Source organism: Asparagus officinalis, chromosome 4, assembly GCF_001876935.1.
Source record: "Asparagus officinalis chromosome 4, Aspof.V1, whole genome shotgun sequence".
NCBI classification, from domain to species: Eukaryota; Viridiplantae; Streptophyta; class Magnoliopsida; order Asparagales; family Asparagaceae; genus Asparagus; species Asparagus officinalis.
Genome location: NC_033797.1, coordinates 103,348,820 through 103,369,576, shown reverse-complemented (window position 1 = coordinate 103,369,576; position 20,757 = coordinate 103,348,820). Strand labels below are relative to the sequence as shown.

At 37.3% G+C, this 20,757-nt stretch overlaps 1 protein-coding gene across 2 annotated transcripts in view; it reads right to left on the bottom strand.

Annotated features, from left to right (window-relative positions):
* LOC109837919 (K(+) efflux antiporter 5-like) overlaps nucleotides 1-20,757 on the bottom strand; it is a 64,010-nt gene that overhangs the window by 8,662 nt on the left and 34,591 nt on the right. For both annotated transcript variants that reach the window (XM_020406302.1, XM_020406303.1), the window contains exon 14: nucleotides 6,886-6,939. In XM_020406302.1, the coding sequence (XP_020261891.1) occupies nucleotides 6,886-6,939 (54 nt within the window). The remainder of the gene's footprint in view (nucleotides 1-6,885; nucleotides 6,940-20,757) is intronic.

The window sequence follows — 20,757 nt, the reverse complement described above, 5'->3', positions numbered from 1 at the left end:
TGTCAATGCTTCCCCATCACTCTTTCTGGAAGTGCCAAGCTCTGGTGGAACGCTCTTGAGAAAGAAGTCCCTCAACAACTTCCAACAACTCAGCCGAAAGTTCATCCATCACTTCTTAGCTGACACCAAGCAGAAGTTGTCACCTCATGTGTTGATTCAGATAAGGCAGGGGTATGGAGAGAGCCTTCGAGCCTACTTCAAGAAGTTCTAGACGAAGAGTCTGGAGGTCAATGACCCAAGGAGTGCGGTCGCTATGTCCGTTCTCATGATCGGCTTGCAGAGCAACGAGTTGGCCGACTCGCTTGCTAAAAAGCGAGTCGCCAATTATGAGCAACTAATGACCAAAGCTCACGAATACATGAACATGAATGATACCCGTTCCTTCAACTTCCACTGTAGTGGAGGAAGTAGTGAGGTCCCTCCTCGTCGACTTGACGCCGACCCAGTGGCAGATTATGATGAAGCCCATCAGAACTCCAGTTGCATTCGGGATAAATTGCGAGGGGAAAACCCTCAGAGCAATGCATACATCCCTAATGAAGGGATTGAGCGGCAGCCAAAGCCCATACTTGAGATGGGCAAGATACAACAGCGCCTTATTCTGGCTGTGGCGGTACAACGGCTCATCCCCACTTGACGCTGCAAGTGCAAAGGCCTTGGGGAGCTCGTAAAGCTCGTAGTATTGTTCAAGTTCTCCGACGCAGACCTTGGAGCGGATTGGCGGAAAAAAGAGTGATCATCTCCTCATTGCGGCCAGTGGTGAAAGTCTGAGTAGCCATTGGAAGATTTTGGTTGTAAAAGACTTGGGAAAATTGAGAAAGACAAGCGTCGAAGATTTAGAGCAGGAGTTCGTGAAGAAACTTCTACGCCCTCAATGAGTTATTTATAGTATTCAAGAGGAACACATAGATTAATCTAGACGGTCAGCTCATTTCAAAATGAATGGGCGAGATTCACCATGAAATCTCAAACGTTTCATACGAAACTTGAGGTGTCGCTCCCCTTTACTCCGCATCTCTTCGCTCAAAAATCAAAGCTATGTCATAACTCTCTGATATTTGACAGTGTTATCATGTCGTTTTAAATAATGACATTTTACCTACCTAATAAAGGCTTCTAAAAACTCACTAAATGACGTTTATTCAGTGAACAGTAAGCCAGACCAAGCCGACTCTAAATTGCCGACAACAATCTTCAAAGAACTCTCGGACACTCGCTCCAAGAAGCTCAGACGCTAATTAGCATAAGCAGTCGACTAGATTGGTTCCAGACTTATACAAAAAATAAACACATCAGAAATAACTGCTTAAGTTTGAGACATATTCTCCTAACAAAAGACGAGTGCCCTCAAGTCAGCAGTCAAGTTCGCAAGTCTATATTAGAGCTAAGTCGGAAGAATAAATTGAGATTACATAGCACTAGAAACACAATTCTAGCTCAAAATATCTTTTTATTCATTGATAATGTTTACAAAGTACAATGTATACACATCTACAACAAGAGAGACAGAAAAGTCCTAAGAGGCTAAGAGATGTCTATTCCCGCTCCTGGAATCACAGGCAGGGAGCTGCTGGGAGCAGTCGACGGAGGAGTCGAGCAGTCTCCTCCATCCGACTCCCCCTCTTCTCGCTAAGATCAAATCCCACTCCAAGTGCTTCTACCTCCACCAACTCATCCAGACACTTTGCTAGGGCTAAACATGGTTCGGTCCAAACCGAAAAAATCGACCGACCCGACCCGAAATTAACAATTCGATTCGGTTTTAGTTTTAAATCGGTTCGGGTCGGGTTGAAACTTTTCAACCCGAACCGACCGAATACCCAAACTAAATACCCACTTCCCAGCCGCTCAAACCCGACCCATCTCAAACCCTAAAATCCCATTCCCTCTTTTCAGGCTCCATCCGCCACTTCATCAGATCTCATCCTCTCCTCAGTTCCTCTCTCTCACTCTCTGTCCGCCTCTCTCACTTCCTCTTCCTCACTTCCTCAGTCCTCTCTCTTACTCTCTCTCTCTCACTCCTCAGCCACCAGCCAAACTCCTCAGTCCCTCCTCTCGTTTGAATTCATTTCGCGCATCAACCCTTTCAAGATGAACTTCCTCTTCATCGGTGTCGACTCTCTCTCTCTAAAGCTATAGTCCTCTTACTCCTCTTCTCCTTTGCTAATTTCTCTTCAAAAGGAAGTTTAGATAGGAAGCAGGGTTGCACCGGAATCAGGAGATGTGGGTGTTGCAACTCTGAAGGCAAGTTTCATTGTACTAAGACATTATATTTATTTATTTTAGTGTTTTTCCTTTGTAAATCTTTATAGCTCTCTATCAGGTGTTTGTGAGAAAATCAATGAAAGTTTGTAGCAGAGAAGAAGATAAAGAGAGCGCAAAGGAGAAGCAAGAAGAATCCAAGGTTGAATTTAAATTGATCATGAATGTGGTTTGGTCTAAGCTTGTTAAGAATCCAAATTCATATGCAAGTCTCTTGGGCTTAAGCTGGGCTCTAGTTTCTTGCAGGTACTATCTCTCTCTCTTCTCTAATTAACTTGCAATCTGTTCAACTTTTTTCTTTTAATCAAAATCAATGCAGATGGAGATGGGGAATACAGAAGCTTGTTATATTGGAGAATTCAGTGACAATGTTATGAAATGCTGGGTTGGGAATGGCTATGTTTAGTTTAGGTGAGTTTTGTACCAAAGATTAAAGATTTTGTGGATCACATTTGAAATGAAGATGTGAAATAAAATTGTCTTTTCAGGATTGTTCATGGGTTTGCAAACAAGGATAATAGCCTATGGAAAGAAACATGCAACACTTAGAATGCTGATAAGGTTCATTGCTGGTCCTGCTGTAATGGCGTTAGCTTCTTTAGAAGTCGGCATTAGAGGCAAAACACTCAAAGTCTCTATAGTCCAGGTAAGACGATAGTTCATTTCCTACACACACAAATGCTCCTTATAAAATGCTCCTTATAGTTCAGACAAAACACTCAAAGTTTGATGAAGTTAAAACCGAACAAACAATACAGAACCGTACCGAACCGACTTGCAACGGTTCGGTTCGGTTTTGAAAAATGGACAGTTCGGTTCGGTTGTTCAAAATTTGATAAAAACCGAACCGTGCTCAGCCCTACACTTAGCTATCATGGAGGATAGTGGAAGCTGTCGGGTGGGTTCCTCATCTCATCTAGAAGCTCCGCCGACAAATAGTCATACCCAGCCTTGCAGGCGATCGCTACTTCAGTCTTTCCGGTTAAGCTCTAGTGATACCCCTCGATGATCTCCTAGCGATGAGGCTCCGACTCAAGATAGACATTATGGCTTTGGGCCACCGCCAAAGACTCCTGCAAATAGTCATTATGACATTATCGCTAATTCAGTCTTTCCGGTTAAGCTCTAGCGATACCCCTCGATAGGCATTATGGCATTATCGCTACTTCAGTCTTTCCGGTTAAGCTCTAGCGATACCCCTCGATGATCTCCTGGCGATGAGGCTCCGACTCAAGATAGGCATTATGGTTTTGGGCCACCGCCAAAGACTCCTGCAAGTGGGTGACCTCTCCCTGAAGCTTGACGAGCTCTGCATGCTCCTCGTCCATCTGACATCTTGCGTGCATCGCCATCTGCTTCTCCATCTCGACCTGCGCTATAGCGCGGTCCCTCTCTCAGAGAGCCTCATCCAGCCTCCTGGCTTTCCTATTGCTCCCCTCCAGCTCATGCCTGAGCCCCTCGACCTTGGAAGCTCTTGAAGCTTACGTCTCCGCAACCCATTCCGTGTCAACCCCTCTACTGGGTCTCAAGGAAACAACCTCCCCTAAAGGCCTGAGATATAAAGTCCGGATTTGTTCCATCTGATCGAATATCTCTTGCTCCATCAACACCCTCTGGACCAAGTAGCTCCGAGGACATAGGTGGAGACCGAATATCACTTGCTGCACCAACCCCCGAAGGAACTCCTCATCCTGAGGGAGCCAAAACTGCTCAATCGCTTTCGAGTGAGTCACGCGAGAACAAAGAATTGTTCCCCTAACGTCAAGGTGGTGAGGGGGGTGGAAACGATGCTCTAGGTCGGGCTCTCGTGTATGTCGAGGGCCGACCCCCGAAGTCCCGATGAGGTACTACCACATCTTATCCAAATCTTCCTACGCAATCTCAGCGACACAGTGGGCATATGGATACTCTAGCCCAGCAGGAGGCGTCGTCTCCTCTTCGACCTTTGGCTCTTTCCTTGACGAGTTTCAACCCGCTTATGATGACGGATGACCCTCCCTCATTGAGCAGGGAGCTCTGGCCTCAGCTCCCTCTTCTTGAGGAGCCTCGACTGGCTCTTCCCGGACCGACTTGTCCAGATGGATGACATCGGGCCGCCCGAGGTTCCTGTTCCTCATCTTCCCTCTAAGGCCGCCTCCTCCGACAATGGACGAGAGTGGGAGCAGGCTCCTCAGTTCTCGTCCTTTATTGGAGGAATGTCTCGACGAAGATGCTTCACGAGCCTAGCAGACGGCCCCTCCTAAGAATCGTCCAAAGGAGCAGCCGGCACCATCGTCGTTTCCGCTGTCCCTAAGATAAGGGCTGAAGCCCTCTCCTGATCCTTGGCAGGAGGCACTACCAACACATGGATAACCCACAGGACCGAACCGTTAAGCAGATGGTCGACTCGACAAGAATTAACGTACGCCTTGACCTGGTCAAGCGCATCCCTATCGGCATCGAGCAAGTGACCCTCCATGAGGCCCTCCCTTCTTATTTTAGGGCAATTTGAGCAGCCCAACTCCAAGTCGTCCCCCACGACTCAGACAAATTTTTCTTTCCAGTCATTGTGCGAGTCAAGCAGGTCAGTAACGAGCTTGAACTTCTCAACCATTTGAAAATTATAATGGGGTTTAGTCTGGTTCACATTCACAGCTACCAGCCGACCCAAAACCCGTAAGGATGGCTTTATTGCCAATCAGTGACAGATCACCATGAACCCCACCAGGATGGCGATAACGTTCAGCTTCATCTGCGCCAGCGATACCCCTAGCAACGTGAACACTTGATGGATGAATGAGTGCAGGGATAGCCACAAACCGCATTCCAAGTGCCTCAATATAGGGGATCCCGATCCGATCCATAATCGTAAACGGCCTCCGACCTCGTCGAAGCCATTAGATCATACTCCCGAGGAATATCAAACCTTTCGTGGAGCGCCTTCATCTGTGTCTGGGTCAGTTTAGAGTGGAGCTCTGCCAGGAGAGATCGTTGATCAACAGGATCAGATGCCATCGAACATTGCAGAAATAATCATCGGAAAAAGATGAACGGGAAAGGTCTTAAGTCCTCTAAAGGGAATTTTAAAAGGCAATAACAGTCATCTCTCTGACTTTAGCTCTATATATAAGCAGCTAGACCCATAACTGTCGGAATCTGGACCGTCGGATCTAATTCTGGCCAACGACCAAGATTAATTATCAAAATTCGAAGCGACATCTCAGAGAATGAGGCGCACCCCACTAACCTCAAATAGCCCGTAATCTGCCAAGAAAAGTGGAGCTATAGCAGTCAAAAAGAATATGCAATGACGTCAGCCATGCAGATCTGAAGGGACTTTTCAGTTCTCACATTTAATGCACACCCACGTCCTTCTAAAGCGATTCACATTTCACTCGGACCCAGCTAAAGCCGACTCCAAGCGAAAAGGCCAACTGTTATGGTGATTTCAATCATCAAAGTGTAACCATTTGCCAGCAACAGACATGTATACTTCTGCATACAATGTCCCAATCAAATTAGCGGCCCAAGACCAACAAGGGTTCCAACTTAGCTGACTCATCAAGTCGACAATCTTTCATGTCGACTCGAATGACGGAACTACGCCTAGCAACGAGCCTACTCGACCAAATGTTTGACGCCTCATAATGACTCGAAAGGCGTTACTTCTCGGCGAAGTTAGAGGTCGACTTCAGCCTCGAGTCTCTCCCGCTGACACAACGTCGACATCGCATTTAATGTTTGGCAGGAGTCATCATACATCTAGCCGCGATAGCCTTCATGATTCGACGATCAGCACGTGTAAAGTACTGACGTAACCGCTAGCCCATACTTCTTCACCGTCATGTTGTGATAAGCCGAAGTTACAATTCTACCCTTTCTGTACCATTATAAATAAAGGTACTATTCTAACAAGAAAATGACTTTTTTTGGATACTTCTAAGGTTCGAAATCTGATCTTCTAAGATATATTTGTAAATTATACTACACATAAGAACTCTCATAGTTCTTTATTTTCCCCCACTTAAGTTCACCAGCTTATTTGATCGTCGGAGGAACCACGGGGGAACCAGTCTCCATCCTCTCACAGGTTTTTATATGTGCAGGCTTCAGCCACTCAACTCAGAACTGGATATTCGGAGAAAGAAACAACCTCTCATCAACTTCACACATATCCAACCATTTTAATTGATTATGTGATCACTTAACATCAACACTTACTAAACAAACTCACCCACCCCCCAAAACCCCCCACAATCCCTTCTTTTCCTGTAAATATTGTTTAACATTTTAAAAGTATTCTCCAAAAATAAAGTTTCATGAAAAATGTTCGATGACATTGTTTTAACATTTTATCTTATAGTTTTAGGCACATTGCAAAATTTGAGAACTATTTCTAATCCCTTCAATTATCATAAATCATAATGTGTCCAAGCTTTAGTGGTTTCATAGACTATCTGACCAATTTTCATCTAAGTCATAATGCTTACTGGAGATGCTTAATCTAAATTAATGTTAAGCTGCAAATCATAGAAATTGTATGTGTACAACTCAATAGCAACATGGTATAGAATACCTGTATCTCTAAGAAGCAAAACTATCTTTTTCTTGGATATGAATAAAAAAGAGTACGCATTCACTAACCCATGCCAACATTAAGCAAAAAGCTACTGCCGCTAACTGATAGAGTTCATTCGTCTGCAAGTTTAACCAAAAGTATAATTAATATAAAAAATCTTATAAAAATAAGACATAGAAACATTAACAATAGAAGGGAACAGAACAATAGAAGTACACTTAGTGCATAAACAAATATGTGAATCTACAAGGGCAAAACACTGATAGAGATGAGATTGCCAACAAATATAATTTAGTAATTTTAGTTAAGCATCAATAAGACAAGCATCATCGACAACACAGCAACAAGTCAAAAGCTTTAAGTCCCCATAGTACAATAAGAATTCATCTCATCATTCTCATATCATTCAAAAATGATCCAACAAATGGATTAGCAACAACATTTGAGGCTATTACAAGAGCATTCAAGCACGAAATTTCCTCGAACACTCACATACTTATTCATGTTTAAACAAGGTCAACTAGAAGGAATAGGAAAGCACACAAAGAGCTGCACTGATGCACCACTTTATTAACAAATTAGGTTGTTCGAACCAATATGACATTGCAATTGCTCTCCTTTCCTTTGAAGAAACACAATATCAATGGTTCGGCATCGGATTTTTTTTTATAAAAACCCTCCTTCAATGGTTTTTAGAGGAACAAGTTTAAGGAGTAAATTCCAAAAAAAGAAATCTTTGTGAACCATTGGAGAAGCATAAAAAAGAACAATAATCCAGACCCTTTTTAAACTACATAAAATTTGAGGATGACATAGATCCTCATTTCACACCATGAAAATCATCCATCAAATTTACGTCAAATAAAAGAATTCATCATATGCAATAAACAACCTATCTCATAACCATCAAACTGAGTGGATAGGCACTGAGGTGGAACCTATTCTACACATGAGATCTACTCTGGTCATTTAACTGATGTCCTGGTTGACATCAGCCAGAGCAGCTAGAATCAATAATATAATTCTTTACATATGAAAGACTACAACCCAGTAGTTTATCTAATTGGTGAACATGACAGTTTTCTTTTGGCAATGAGTCACATGATAATGGACTTAATGATTATGTACATGTATATCATGTACTTAATGATTATGTACATGTAACATTTACAAGTAAATGAGCGTGATTTTTTTTAAAGAACTTTTGGAGGGAAAGGCATGTATAATTCTATCACATGCAATAATACCACATTCTAATTACTTGAAGTTGAAATTTTTATTTACTAATTTTGATATAACTCTTTCTTATTGATGCGAAACATAATTCAGACCCAAAAATTAAATAAGAAAATCAATGAATTTTGGGTTCAACATAACGAAACAGATGAAGGCTTTTATTTTTGGTGATGTAACTGGCTTTGGGTTCAATCTTTGGTGATGTAACTGGCTTTGGGTATATGAAATAGAAAAAGAGTTAAGGCTTTGATTTTTATCTTTTTGATCTTTTCTAGAATTAGAAGAGATTGCAATAATAGAGAAATAGAGGGTTCGGCGGATTTGTTTTTATAGGAGATATTTTTGAACAAATTTGAAATTGAATTACTTGACATCAACCAAAAAAGTTTAGGAAAATTGTGAGCATGCCCCAAATCCAAGTCGATATGAGCAACCCCGTCAACCTTTCTCCCATGTGTAAAAACCCAAAAAACTAATGTTTTAAATGTCGGCCGACTTGTCGGGCAATGTCGGTTTGAGGGCTCGAGCGATACGATTTGGACAATTTCAAGTCGTATGTCATTTTTCAGGACCAAGTCGGATATATCGGGGCTATATCGCGCATATCGACTGATTTTTCAGCTTTGAAAAATCGTCTGATATGACCTTTTTTTGAAAAAAACTGTTTGGATTTAGTGATGAAAATCCAACCCCATTTGACCTGTTCTGCAGTTAATAAGGGTTTCCTTATGAACCCGATAGATTAAAATTGAAAAAGACTAGGGCTGCGTCGCTGCAACTTGGGAACCCATCAGCCTTCACCGCTTCTTCGTTTCTCTCGTTCTCATCCATGTGAGTTCAGAATCCATCGCCACGTCATCCTCTCTCTCTCTCTTCCCTGCGATGTCAGAACCCACCCACGGCCATCGCCGCCTTCCTGTTCCTCTCCCCTACGACATAGGAAGCCAAGTTTCGAGCTTCCCTCAGCCTCAGATGAGTATCTGAGTCTCTGACTCTTCTCTCTTTCTCTCTCATTCTCTCTCTCTGAGTCTCTCTCTACGTCAATGATTTTTTTTCCCTTTGCAATTTGTACTGAGCAAAAAGGCCTACCTCTTGAATCATTTTTCTGGCTCTCAAAATCAACAAGGTAAGCCTTCCCTGTCAAATAAAATTGGTTTTAAGTTAGTAATTGAATTATAGAATTGTCATGCAACAAATTCAAATTCATACCAAGTTGCTGCCTCTCTTGAATGCGTACCAAGTTGCTCAAATTAGATTGAAATCAGCCCAAGCAATTGAGAGCTGAAATTATTACCCTATGTTTTACTTTTAGGAGATTTCATTATTGTTTGAATTCTAATGCATAGGAATACTTAGTCAATAACTGTTTGAAGATTTCATCATTTTAATAAGCTTTGAATAATGGACTTAGTAGTTGGTATTTTAATAAGCTTTGAATAATGCATACTTATTTAATTTGTCAATTTAAAATATGCAATTGATTTAAATATATACATGTAACTGGTTGTCTACATCCATATTTGTCGTCTTGTTAATTATTGTAGGATCATGTCGTCAAAAGAACAAGGATCTACTAAACCTCCAACAACACCAAAACAGGGCGGTAAAGATCCATGTTGGCTATATTGGGAGAGAGTTAGTTCTGACACAAACAAAAGTTAGATGTAATTATTACACTCAAGTCCTTAATAGCGGGTTTAGCTGATTCAAACAACACCTAGCCGGAAAGAGGGGAAGTGTGTGAAAGTTCTCAATGATGTTAAGGTAAAAGTTTCTGAAATTATAGAGAATGCAAAGAAGAGCAAGGATGAGGAGATAAAATATGCATAACTTTTGAGTGGGGTGCATATTGGGAAGGATGAGGAGCATAACTCATTGAGTAGTCAAAGAAGCTCGTCATCCTCCTACAAGGTAGTTAGATCAATGGACTCCTTCGCTGCTCATTCTCCCAAGGAGATTGCCCTAATAGTAGCGAAGGGGAAACACCGACAATGGACTCCAAGCTTAAAAATAAGAAAAGCGAGGATGTATTGCGATACATCTCCAAATGGTTCTATGAAGCCAACATTCTATTTCATACCGCCACACTTCCCTCTTTCCATCAAATGCTACAAACCATTGGCTTGTTTGGAAGTCATTTACAAGCTCCACTGATGTATGAATTGAGTGAGACATATATACGAAAAAAGGTGGAGGAGACAAAGGAGATTGTTGAGAACTTTAAAACGACTTGTGTTGTCAAATGGTTGTTCCCTAATGACCGATGCTTGGAGTGATTGAAAGTCTAGAAGCATCATGAACATAGTTGTACATTCTGCTAGGAGGGTTTGTTTTTTTGTCTTCATATGATGCATCGGCCGATAAGCACAATGCTCAATATATTTGTGACTTTGTAGACAAGACTATTGATCATATAAGGGGGGCAAATGTGTTGCAGATTGTCACTAACGGAGCTTCAAACAATATGTCGGCCTCTAAGTTGTTGGAGAAGAGGCAAATATATTTTGGACGACTTGTGCTGCACACATATTGAACTTGATGTTGTGCGATATAGCTAAGATAAAACTCATTCGTAATGTCATTTTATAAGGAGTATCAGTATTTTTATATAATCATATCAAGCCTATTTAATTATTTAAGGAGTTCACTAAGGGTGATCTTGTGAGACCGAGGATTACGAGATTTGCTACAGTGTTCCTTTCTCTACAGAAAGGTTTTAAATATCGGTTATCGGGGATTTATCGGACGGTCAAAATCCTTACCGGATAGCGGAAATCGGGGATATATCGGGGATAAGTAGTATTTATCGGAGTGATATACTGGATGATGTGTATATATAATATAACAATTAAAAAATATAATCTAATCATGCTTAATAAAATATAATATAACAATTAAAAAATATAATCTAATCATGCTTAATAAAATATAAACATACCAAAATATAAATCATGTTTAGAATCATTAACAAATTATAGAAAGCGAAACTTGCATCATAGTCTTGAAAAAATATAATGTTAGTCAAAATGGGCCAATAATCCCGATAATCCCAATAAAAGTCTTACTTATCGGCCGATAAATGCCGATAAAGCCGATAAATCGCCGATAAACCTACAAAAACGATAACCGATTAAAAATCCAATTTATCCTTGCCGATAAAGCCGATAAATCGCCGATAAACCTACAAAAACGATAACCGATTAAAAATCCAATTTATCCTAGCGGATAGCTCCCAAATCCCGCCGATAAACCTACAAAAACGATAACCGATTAAAAATCCAATTTATCCTAGCGGATAGCTCCCAAATCTGATAACTCGGCCGATAATATCGATTATCGGCCGATATTTAAAACAGTGCTCTACAGTCGTTAAGGGATCACAAGAAAGTGATGAGGCAAATGTTTCTCTGACCAATGGACAAATTGTAGTCTTTCAAGAATATCATGGCAAAAAGATATATTTTAATTGTATCCATTTTATTCATTTGATAATTTATTTTTCATTGATTGTTGAATTCTTTGTATGATTGTAGGTTACAAAGATAATTGCTAGCAACAAGTTTTGGGATAATATAGACTTTGCCTCAAAGTATTCACTCCTCGAGTGAAGGTCCTTCGAAGAGCTGATGGTGATAAAATCGATTCTATGAGATTTATATATGGAGACATATTGGTGGCTATGGAGGAGTTGAAAGTGGCCCATAGGGATGATGAGAAGGACAATCTCATATTGAAATGATTCACCCGAGATTTAAGAAGAAAGTGGAACGCTACATAAAGCAGGCTACTTTTTGAATCCTTATTTCTATTACCTAGCTTACACGAAGATTGAAGGTGACGAAAGAAAAAGTCTTGCTGGAGTATATGCATAGACTCTATCCTAATGACCATGCGACTCTCACAAAGATTGGAGATCAAATACCTAATTACCAAGAACGCCTAGGGTTATTTGGGGATCAATTTGCAAGGCGAAAAGCTACTAAGGATGATTGTCCAGGTTAGTTTATATTTTCATTCAAATTAATTCATTGACTTCTTTTCTAAATTTATAAGTTGCTAAATTTTTTTAATTATGAATTGATTAATTACTTGGAGGAGGCTTTACGGAAAAGATACTCCTGAGTTGAGGAAGATGACAATGAAGATTTTGGGCTTGACAATTCGCTCCTCAGCTTGTGAAAGAAATTAGAGTATATTTTAGATGGTAATATTGTTTCGTAAATTTTAATCATCTTGTGGGTTGTATTGTAGCATTTGATGACTAGTTTTTTATGTTAATTCATGATTTTATTTTGTAGATTCATACGAAGAAGAGAAATAGACTAACTCATAAAAAAACTTCATGACCTGGTCTTTGTCATGTTCAATGCAAAGTTGAAGAACAAGGATGTTGTTGTAGATAGAGATCCTTTATCCGCCTACGATGATGAGGAAAAGGTCTCCGAATAGTTGTTAGGTGAGGGGAATAATAGTGAAGATGTAAAGTTTCTCCGGGAGAGTATTTGACTTTTAGGCAAGTTGGAGATATTTCGGGAGCTAACCTAAGAAAGAGAAAGAATGGAAGGTTGCAAATATATAAAAGAAAGAAGAAATCAGGATCATCTTCATCAAAGGGAAAGGAGCCGATGGAAGATGATAAGGAGGAAGAGATTGATGCATTATTCACGGAGTCAAATGAGGAGGATAATCCTACTTTCAATGCCAATGAAGATTGTTTCTAGGTATCTTTGCTTTTATGTTATTCTGGATTTGCTCTATGGATGTTAAACAATTATGAACTATTTGTAGCTTTAAAAACTTGTTTGTTTTGATTTACTTATATTTCTTTATGTATATGAATCTTGTGGATTATGATTGCATAAAAATTATATTGTTGATTTTCATTCCATATATTATATGTTACTTGCTTCATTCTTTATATGCTATTCTATGTTTACTAAAAATGTTTTCTTACTTTGTAGTTTGTAGGTTAAACACCCAAATGGTTTCAAGACGCAATCGAGAATCAAATTTCTACAATCAATTAGTGACCATAAAACATCATATATTATTTATTTTTTTATATGTTTAGACTATAAAATTTATAAAATATGCTTAAATTGAATTTAGGAATGCTTAGATTGCATTTAGAACATGATATTATACATATGCGCACCACCTATGCTTAAATTGAATTTAGGAATGCTTAGATTGCATTTAGAACATGATATTATACATATGCGCACCACCCGATATGATAATCCGATATTTAGTCCATAGATTGCATTTAGAACATGATATTATACATATGCGCACCACCCGATATGATAATCCGATATTTAGTCCATATCCCCCCGATATATCCCCGATTTTTGCTCTCCGATATGGATTTTAACCGTCCGACATAAACCCGACATCCGACATTTAATACATTACCAAAAAAACCCAAAAAATATGATTCAACCCTTCCAACTTAGCAATATATATTGTGTATATTGTATTTCTCTCAATCCCTAAACTACCCTCCTATCATAAATTTGGCAGATTTCTCTCTCATGAAGATCAGAACCAAGTGAGATTTTTCCTCTCCTCCCAACTAAACTCTCTTCCTAAATCCTCCTCCCCTACATCGTTGTCAGCGCGGTAGCTAACTTTGTTTCTCCTACCTCCTCTGCTCTCTCCTAACCCTAACGTTCAAGATTGCTCCTCCCTCCTCTCATCCTCTATTCTTCCTCTCTCCTAACGTAGCCCTAACCTTCCTGCTCTCTCCCTCTTCCTCCTCTCCTCCTCCAATCTTGCTGTCTCCCTATCCCGCCTCCCCCTCCGTCATTACCGACCTCAAGCACGCCCTTCCACCCCACCGTCTCCCTATCCCACCTCCCCATCCGCCACCACCGACCTCGAGCGCATCTTCAACTAGTTTGACTCTAGTGACGACGATAAGATCTCCAACTCCGAGCTCTAGTGATGACAACAAGATCTACTCTGAGCTCACCGCCATCTTCTCCTCCCTCGACCAACCCCTCTTCTCTAAACTCTCCCGCATGATGGCTGAGATCAGCCCTTTAAAACCATCTACGACCTCCTCTTCTCTCCCCTCAATCATTTCTCTCAAACAAATCTCATGATTGGATTATCTGTACTTTTACTTCTTAGTGGTAGATTGGATCTTGCTAGTTTATTTTTAATTGATTGAAATGAATGAGTGAAATTTATTTTCTTAAGACTAGTTTGTAAAAGGGTATATGATATGTGGCGGTTTGGAGATTGCTTATAAAGTGTTTGATGAAATGCTAAAGAGAGATATGGTTTCTTAGACTATGATGGTATTAGATTATGCACAAACAAAATATAAAGAAAATATCATGGATACCTTGCTGCTTTTTCGAGTTTTTTTGTCCACTTCCTTCCCTAACAATCGCAACTTATAACATACAACATATTCATAACAAGAAATGACTTAAAGACTAAAAACGAAATGACTTAAATTTCACACGAAATGACTTAAACTTCACAGAAAATTACTTAGAATTAACACGAAATGTGGTATCCTTAATAGAAAATGACTTAACTCAATAGGAAATTACTTAACCTTAACAGAAATGTGGTAACTTTAACAGGAAATGACTTAGCCTTAATAGGGAATAAGGTAACCTTACAGAAAAATCATAAAAACATATATTTTACCTAATTATAAGAAAGAATGTATTTGCTCAGTTCTTTAGAGAGTAGCTGATAACAATATTATATGCCCTTTCATTTATTTTCCTTTTCCACTTTCCTAGGGTTTCTTTAGTTGGCCTTCTTGTTTTGATGATGTTTAACAAACAATTTACTTCTAATGTTGTTTGTCTAGTGTTTGTGTTTTCGTATTTATTCTAGACAAACAACAAGTTGGAGGTTAGATGGAATTACGCATTCACGATCATATCCAATGGAGGTTGACGGAATTGTGGTATAAAGCCTACGTAATTCAAGTTCAAAATCCAAGTTCAAGCTTTATCCGTAAGTGTACCAAGATAGAACTTCGTTGAAGATCACAAGCTTGGGTAAATTTAGTTTTAGGTTTTATATTATATGTGTTAGTACTTTAAGCTCAATCATTTACACACATATACATTTTGGTTTCGTATATATATACTTATATATATACATATATGTTTTAGTTTGATAGTTTTCAAGTTTTACTATGAAACAATTAAATACAATTAAAAATACATTTCTTGTTTCATACTTATATGCATATATATGATTTCATCAATATCAATTTTATTTAGTTCAATTAAATCATGTTTTAGTGCATTATATGTGTATTTTGATAAAATACTATATTCATTATTTATAGACTTCATAACAATAGTTTACATCTTTCATCAAGTCTGTAAAATCATTTTGTATTGTTTCAAAACATGGTTAAGCTAAAATGTCAAAACTCATGTTCACATTTTTAAGTTTTGGACTATTTTACAAAATAATGATATTTTTCATTTGGAAAGTCTTTTTTGAAAACCAATTTTTGTAGCATGTGTATTATCATGTCTACAATCATTTTCAAAAGTTTTACATTTTTTAGAATTTGTTTGATATTTTTAAACAGGGTTTTAACATCAAAAAATAGTTTTCAAACCTGTCAATTCATGTGTCTGTTTGCGGTCGACCGCCACGATCCACCGCCCATGAGTCTAGAGACTCAGGCTCGTCTTTGGGTCATTTGGCCGATATTGTTTTGATTTGCAAAAAAAATCTTATTTGCCAAATGTTTCTAGTAGACCATATGTTTTTAATGTGATGTTTGTGGTAGGTTGTGGACATCTTGCAAACTTTTGTTATGATATGTAAAAGCTTTTTAAGTTACAATATGTTCCAAAAGACCATTGTTTAAGAATATTTCTCGATTTGTAAAATAATTTTAAAAGACATACTTTATTTGCAAATGATTCTCCGTGCACGAGCTACAAGGTCGCACAAAAACAAATGGATCTCTTTCATTGCACACAATTACAATCGGAAGGGCCATTTGAGTAAAATATTGTTTTGACCCGTGTAGTGCACGGCACATAATGTCAAAGAGGGTTCATAACCCTATGACTTTGAGCTTAAATGATAGGACTCATGTCCCTAAACCTTTTGGTACCAAGAATTCTTGGGTAGCCAAAACAAATTTAATTTTTAAACAAGTATTTTTAGTGTTTTTCTTTTTTTTCTTGGTTTGAAAATTATGTTTAAAATCTTTTGGTTATGAAATATTTTTCTTTTAGCAAATTTTTTGTTTTCATGAATTATTAGTTTTGATTTTGATAAGAGATTTGTGTTTATATACCGCGCGCCGGGTTTATTTGGGTGTTTATTCCCAAATCTTGTTTACCGGGTGCTAAAATGCTTTATATGGGTTGGAACACAGCTTAAAAGCTTGATATATTATTACCTCTTGTATTTATCAAAAATTGTGTTGATTTGTTACTTTGAATTTCATTATATAGCACAAATAGATGATTCAAATTGCAAAATATGCTTTATAATGTATTCTATGAGTGGTTTGATCAAGTTCTTTGCAAAGAAAACTTTCTTTATTGATCAAACATCTTTTTTTTGGCTTAAAATTTATTTGATTTAGTGATTTCATTTGTTAATTTGTTTCAATTTGAAACTTTTAGCATGATTTCATGTTCCTTTTCTTTTGATTTCATAAATTTATTTTTATACATGATTTTTATGTTTATGTTTTGAGATACATTATCTCAATGGTAGCATTCATGTGTTCTCCTTATCTTGTAGTATGTGAGTGATATTTAGCATATTCATCTATGCTTACTCACATATGATTGCCTTTGCCTTCATTTCAATATATTCTTTATGACATTTGATGAAGGGAAGCAATCTCTAATTGTTTTTATACTCACTTATGCATATTGATAGAAAGGATTTTCGCTCTCTTCTTTCTTGTTGGTTTCCCCTTTTATAAGCCATACCCTGGCCTTTTTGCTGCTCGCGGTCGACTGCGAGTTTTCCACGATCGACCGCCGAATTGACCGTTGGGTTCCAACGGCTAGTTTCTGAGCTGTTTTTTCTTAGGGTTTTTGGTCTTTTGTTTTGGATTTTTACTGAAGTTTTGAGTGGGTATAAATACCTCATTGCCTTCAGCTCTTCTATAAAAAAGAGTGTGTTTTTAAAACAAGTTTAAAAAGTTTTAAACAATGGTTTAAGTTTGGTTTAAGTTTGTTTAAGAAGCTTTTAAGCATTTGGAAGTTTGAGTTTGTGAAATCAATTTCACAAGAGCTTGAGAAGATCATCTATTGGTATTTGGACATCCAACTATTCTCCCTCTACCTCTTGATCTATTGAGAAGTTATCTAAACTCTATTTCTAGCTTTACATCTATTTATTTGATTATCATTTTATTAAAGCTAGTTTTATATTGAGTTTAGTTGATTTGATTTCACTCATTGTTTACACACACCCACTTGAGCTTATTGTATTTGCATACATTATATATTTGTGTTAGTAAGAGTTGTAATAATTAAGTGTGAGCTTTCATTATGTTCTCATCCATATTAGAGAACAATTATTTATTGTAATTGCACTTATTATAAGGATCACTTTGTAATACACTTGTACACCAAGAAAAGTGTGTGGCGAGAGTCGGGGATCGTCCCAAGAGGAGTGACGTCGATTGACGAACCTAGAAAGAGGTTGTATCCGAACACGTAAGGGAGACACGTCTAGTTCCAACACTTGAGAGGATGTAGAGTGGGATTGTAAGAGTGTGTGAGTTGTAGAGTTTTCGGTAAACTAGAAAACCATATTATGAGGTGTAAACGTTGTTCGGGTAAACGTAAAAAACCCGATTGTGATAGTGAAGATCTCCTCGAGGTGAGGAGCGGAGACGTAGATCGTGGGGACCGAACTCCGTAATCATATCGTTTGTTTGTGATTGCATTGGCGCACTTAATTTTATGTTCATCGCCTTTGTATATTACTTGATTATATTACCCACTATCTAGTTTAGATTGTTTACCCTTGTGATTATATATCCTTGCATATCTCCCATAATATATCTCATTGCTAGGATATTTATATTTGTTCATATTGCTTATTCTTGCTTGTAAATTATTGTATATCTCTCTTGTAAGAATAATTTGTTAATTAGTTTTAATTGGCATAAAATCATATTAGATTAACATAAGACCCTAATCAACCACCATCTAGGATCTAACAATTGGTATCAGAGCTTGATGCTCTTTGATTTAAGGTCTAATCGCCTTGAGTTAAAGATCTAAGTTATTTTTTTGTGCTAATCCAATTTTAAGATTTTTGTATCTTGCTTGCACATATATACATTATGGATATGCACGGTGCACCTTGTTTAGGTTATGCCATGAATGTTGCTCCTTGTTTAGATAATTTCTCCTATGCCCAATGATGTGTTAGATTTAAGCTATTTGTTAAATCTAAACATTTTGATTTATAAAAAATTATAGATGATGCTTATATTGTGCCCACTTTGGAGAAGTCCAAGTGGTGTAAAAATGATAAAAGATTATTTACTATGAATAAGATTTTGTTATAATATTTGCTAAATGCTTTTGATTTATCTGTCTAACAAGTTTGTTCATTTTGATAGTGCTTACACCTTATGAAAATTTATTGAAGCACATCAAGGGGACTTGGAGGCGATCCGACAAGCTTTAGAGGATCCAACTTCAAGTTCATATGGAGCATCATGCACACGGACACTAGACGATAACCCTAGTGAGGTTTGCGAGTTAGAACCCGATAATGATTTATCTAGTGATGAACTTGCTTGTGCTAGTAAAAAATTATTGCATGCCTATAACAAATTGCATAAAGATTTTATTAACTTAAAAAGAAAGAATGAAGATTTGAAATCCGATCATGAGTGGTTAGCTTCTAAGTTTGATATTATTTCTAATGAGAATGTGATCCTCAAAGAAAAGAATGATAAATTAAAATTGGATCATGATTCTTTAATTTCAAACTTTGCTATTTTAACTCATGAAAGAGATAATGCCATGTTAGAAGTAGAGAACATAAAAAATGATACTGCTTCTTTTATAATTGACTATTTATATTCTACTTCTAATAAAAGTGCATATATACCTAATAATGAAGATTTGAATCTTGTGAATAAACGTATTTCATCTTTAGATTCAACTTTGAGAATATGCATTGATAACCATAAGAAGCTTAGGAATATGTGTGCCAAGTCTAGTGCAAACAAGTCATCATCTACTCATTATGCACACATATATAGCAAAGCTTACAAGTGCTCTATATGCTGCCGTAAAGGCCATATAGCTAAATTTTGCTATGATGCACACAAACATAAAAATGTTAATGCTCTTTGTGCATATCATCAAGTTTTTTCATCACATGTACACACACATGCACCCATTGTTCATCATAAGCATGCTCATGTGTATAGATGTGATCATTGTGGTCGTTTTGGTCATTTGGCCGATTATTGTTTTGATTTGAAAAAAAATCTTATTTGCCAAATGTTTCTAGTAGACCATATGTTTTTAAATGTGATGTTTGTGGTAGGTTTGGACATCTTGCAAACTTTTGTTATGATATGTAAAAAGCTTTTAAGTTACAATATGTTTCCAAATAGACCATTGTTTAAGAATATTTCTCATTTGTAAAATAATTTTAAAAGACAATCTTTATTTGCAAATGATTCTCGTGCACGAGCTAAAGGTCCACAAAAACAAATGGATCTCTTTCATTGCACAAATTACAATCGGAAGGGCCATTTGAGTAAATATTGTTTTGACCGTGTTAGTGCACCACATATGTCAAAGAGGGTTCATAACCCTATGACTTTGAGCTTAAATGATAGGAGTCATGTCCCTAAACCTTTTGGTACCAAGAATTCTTGGGTACCAAAACAAATTTAATTTTTAAACCAAGTATTTTTAGTGTTTTTCTTTTTTTTCTTGGTTTTGAAAATTATGTTTAAAAATCTTTTGGTTATGAAAATAATTTTTCTTTTAGCAAATCTTTTGTTTTCATGATTATTAGTTTTGATTTTGATAAGAGATTTGTGTTTATATACCCCCCGGGTTTATTGGGTGTTTATTCCCAAATCTTGTTTACCGGGTGCTAAAATGCTTATATGGGTTGGAACAAGCTTAAAAGCTTGATATATTATTACCTCTTGTATTTTATCAAAAATTGTGTTGATTTGTTACTTTGAATTCATTATATAGCACAAATAGATGATTCAAATTGCAAATATGCTTTATAATGTATTCTATGAGTGGTTTGATCAAGTTCTTCAAAGAAAACTTTCTTTATTGATCAAACATCTTTTTTTTGGCTTAAAATTTGATTTATGATTTCATTTGGTTAATTTGTTTTCATTTGAAAACTTTTAGCATGATTTCATGTTCCTTTTCTTTTGATTTCATAAATTTATTTTTATACATGATTTTTATGTTTATGTTTTGAGATACATTATCTCAATGGTACATTCATGTGTTCTCCTTATCTTGTAGTATGTGAGTGATATTTAGCATATTCATCTATGCTTACTCACATATGATTGCCTTTGCCTTCATTTCATATATTCTTTATGACATTTTGATAAGGGAAGCAATCTCTATATTGTTTTTATACTCACTTATGCATATTGATAGAGGAAGCTTTCGCTCTCTTCTTTCTTGTTGGTTTCCCCTTTTTTATATTGTCAAAGGGAAGAA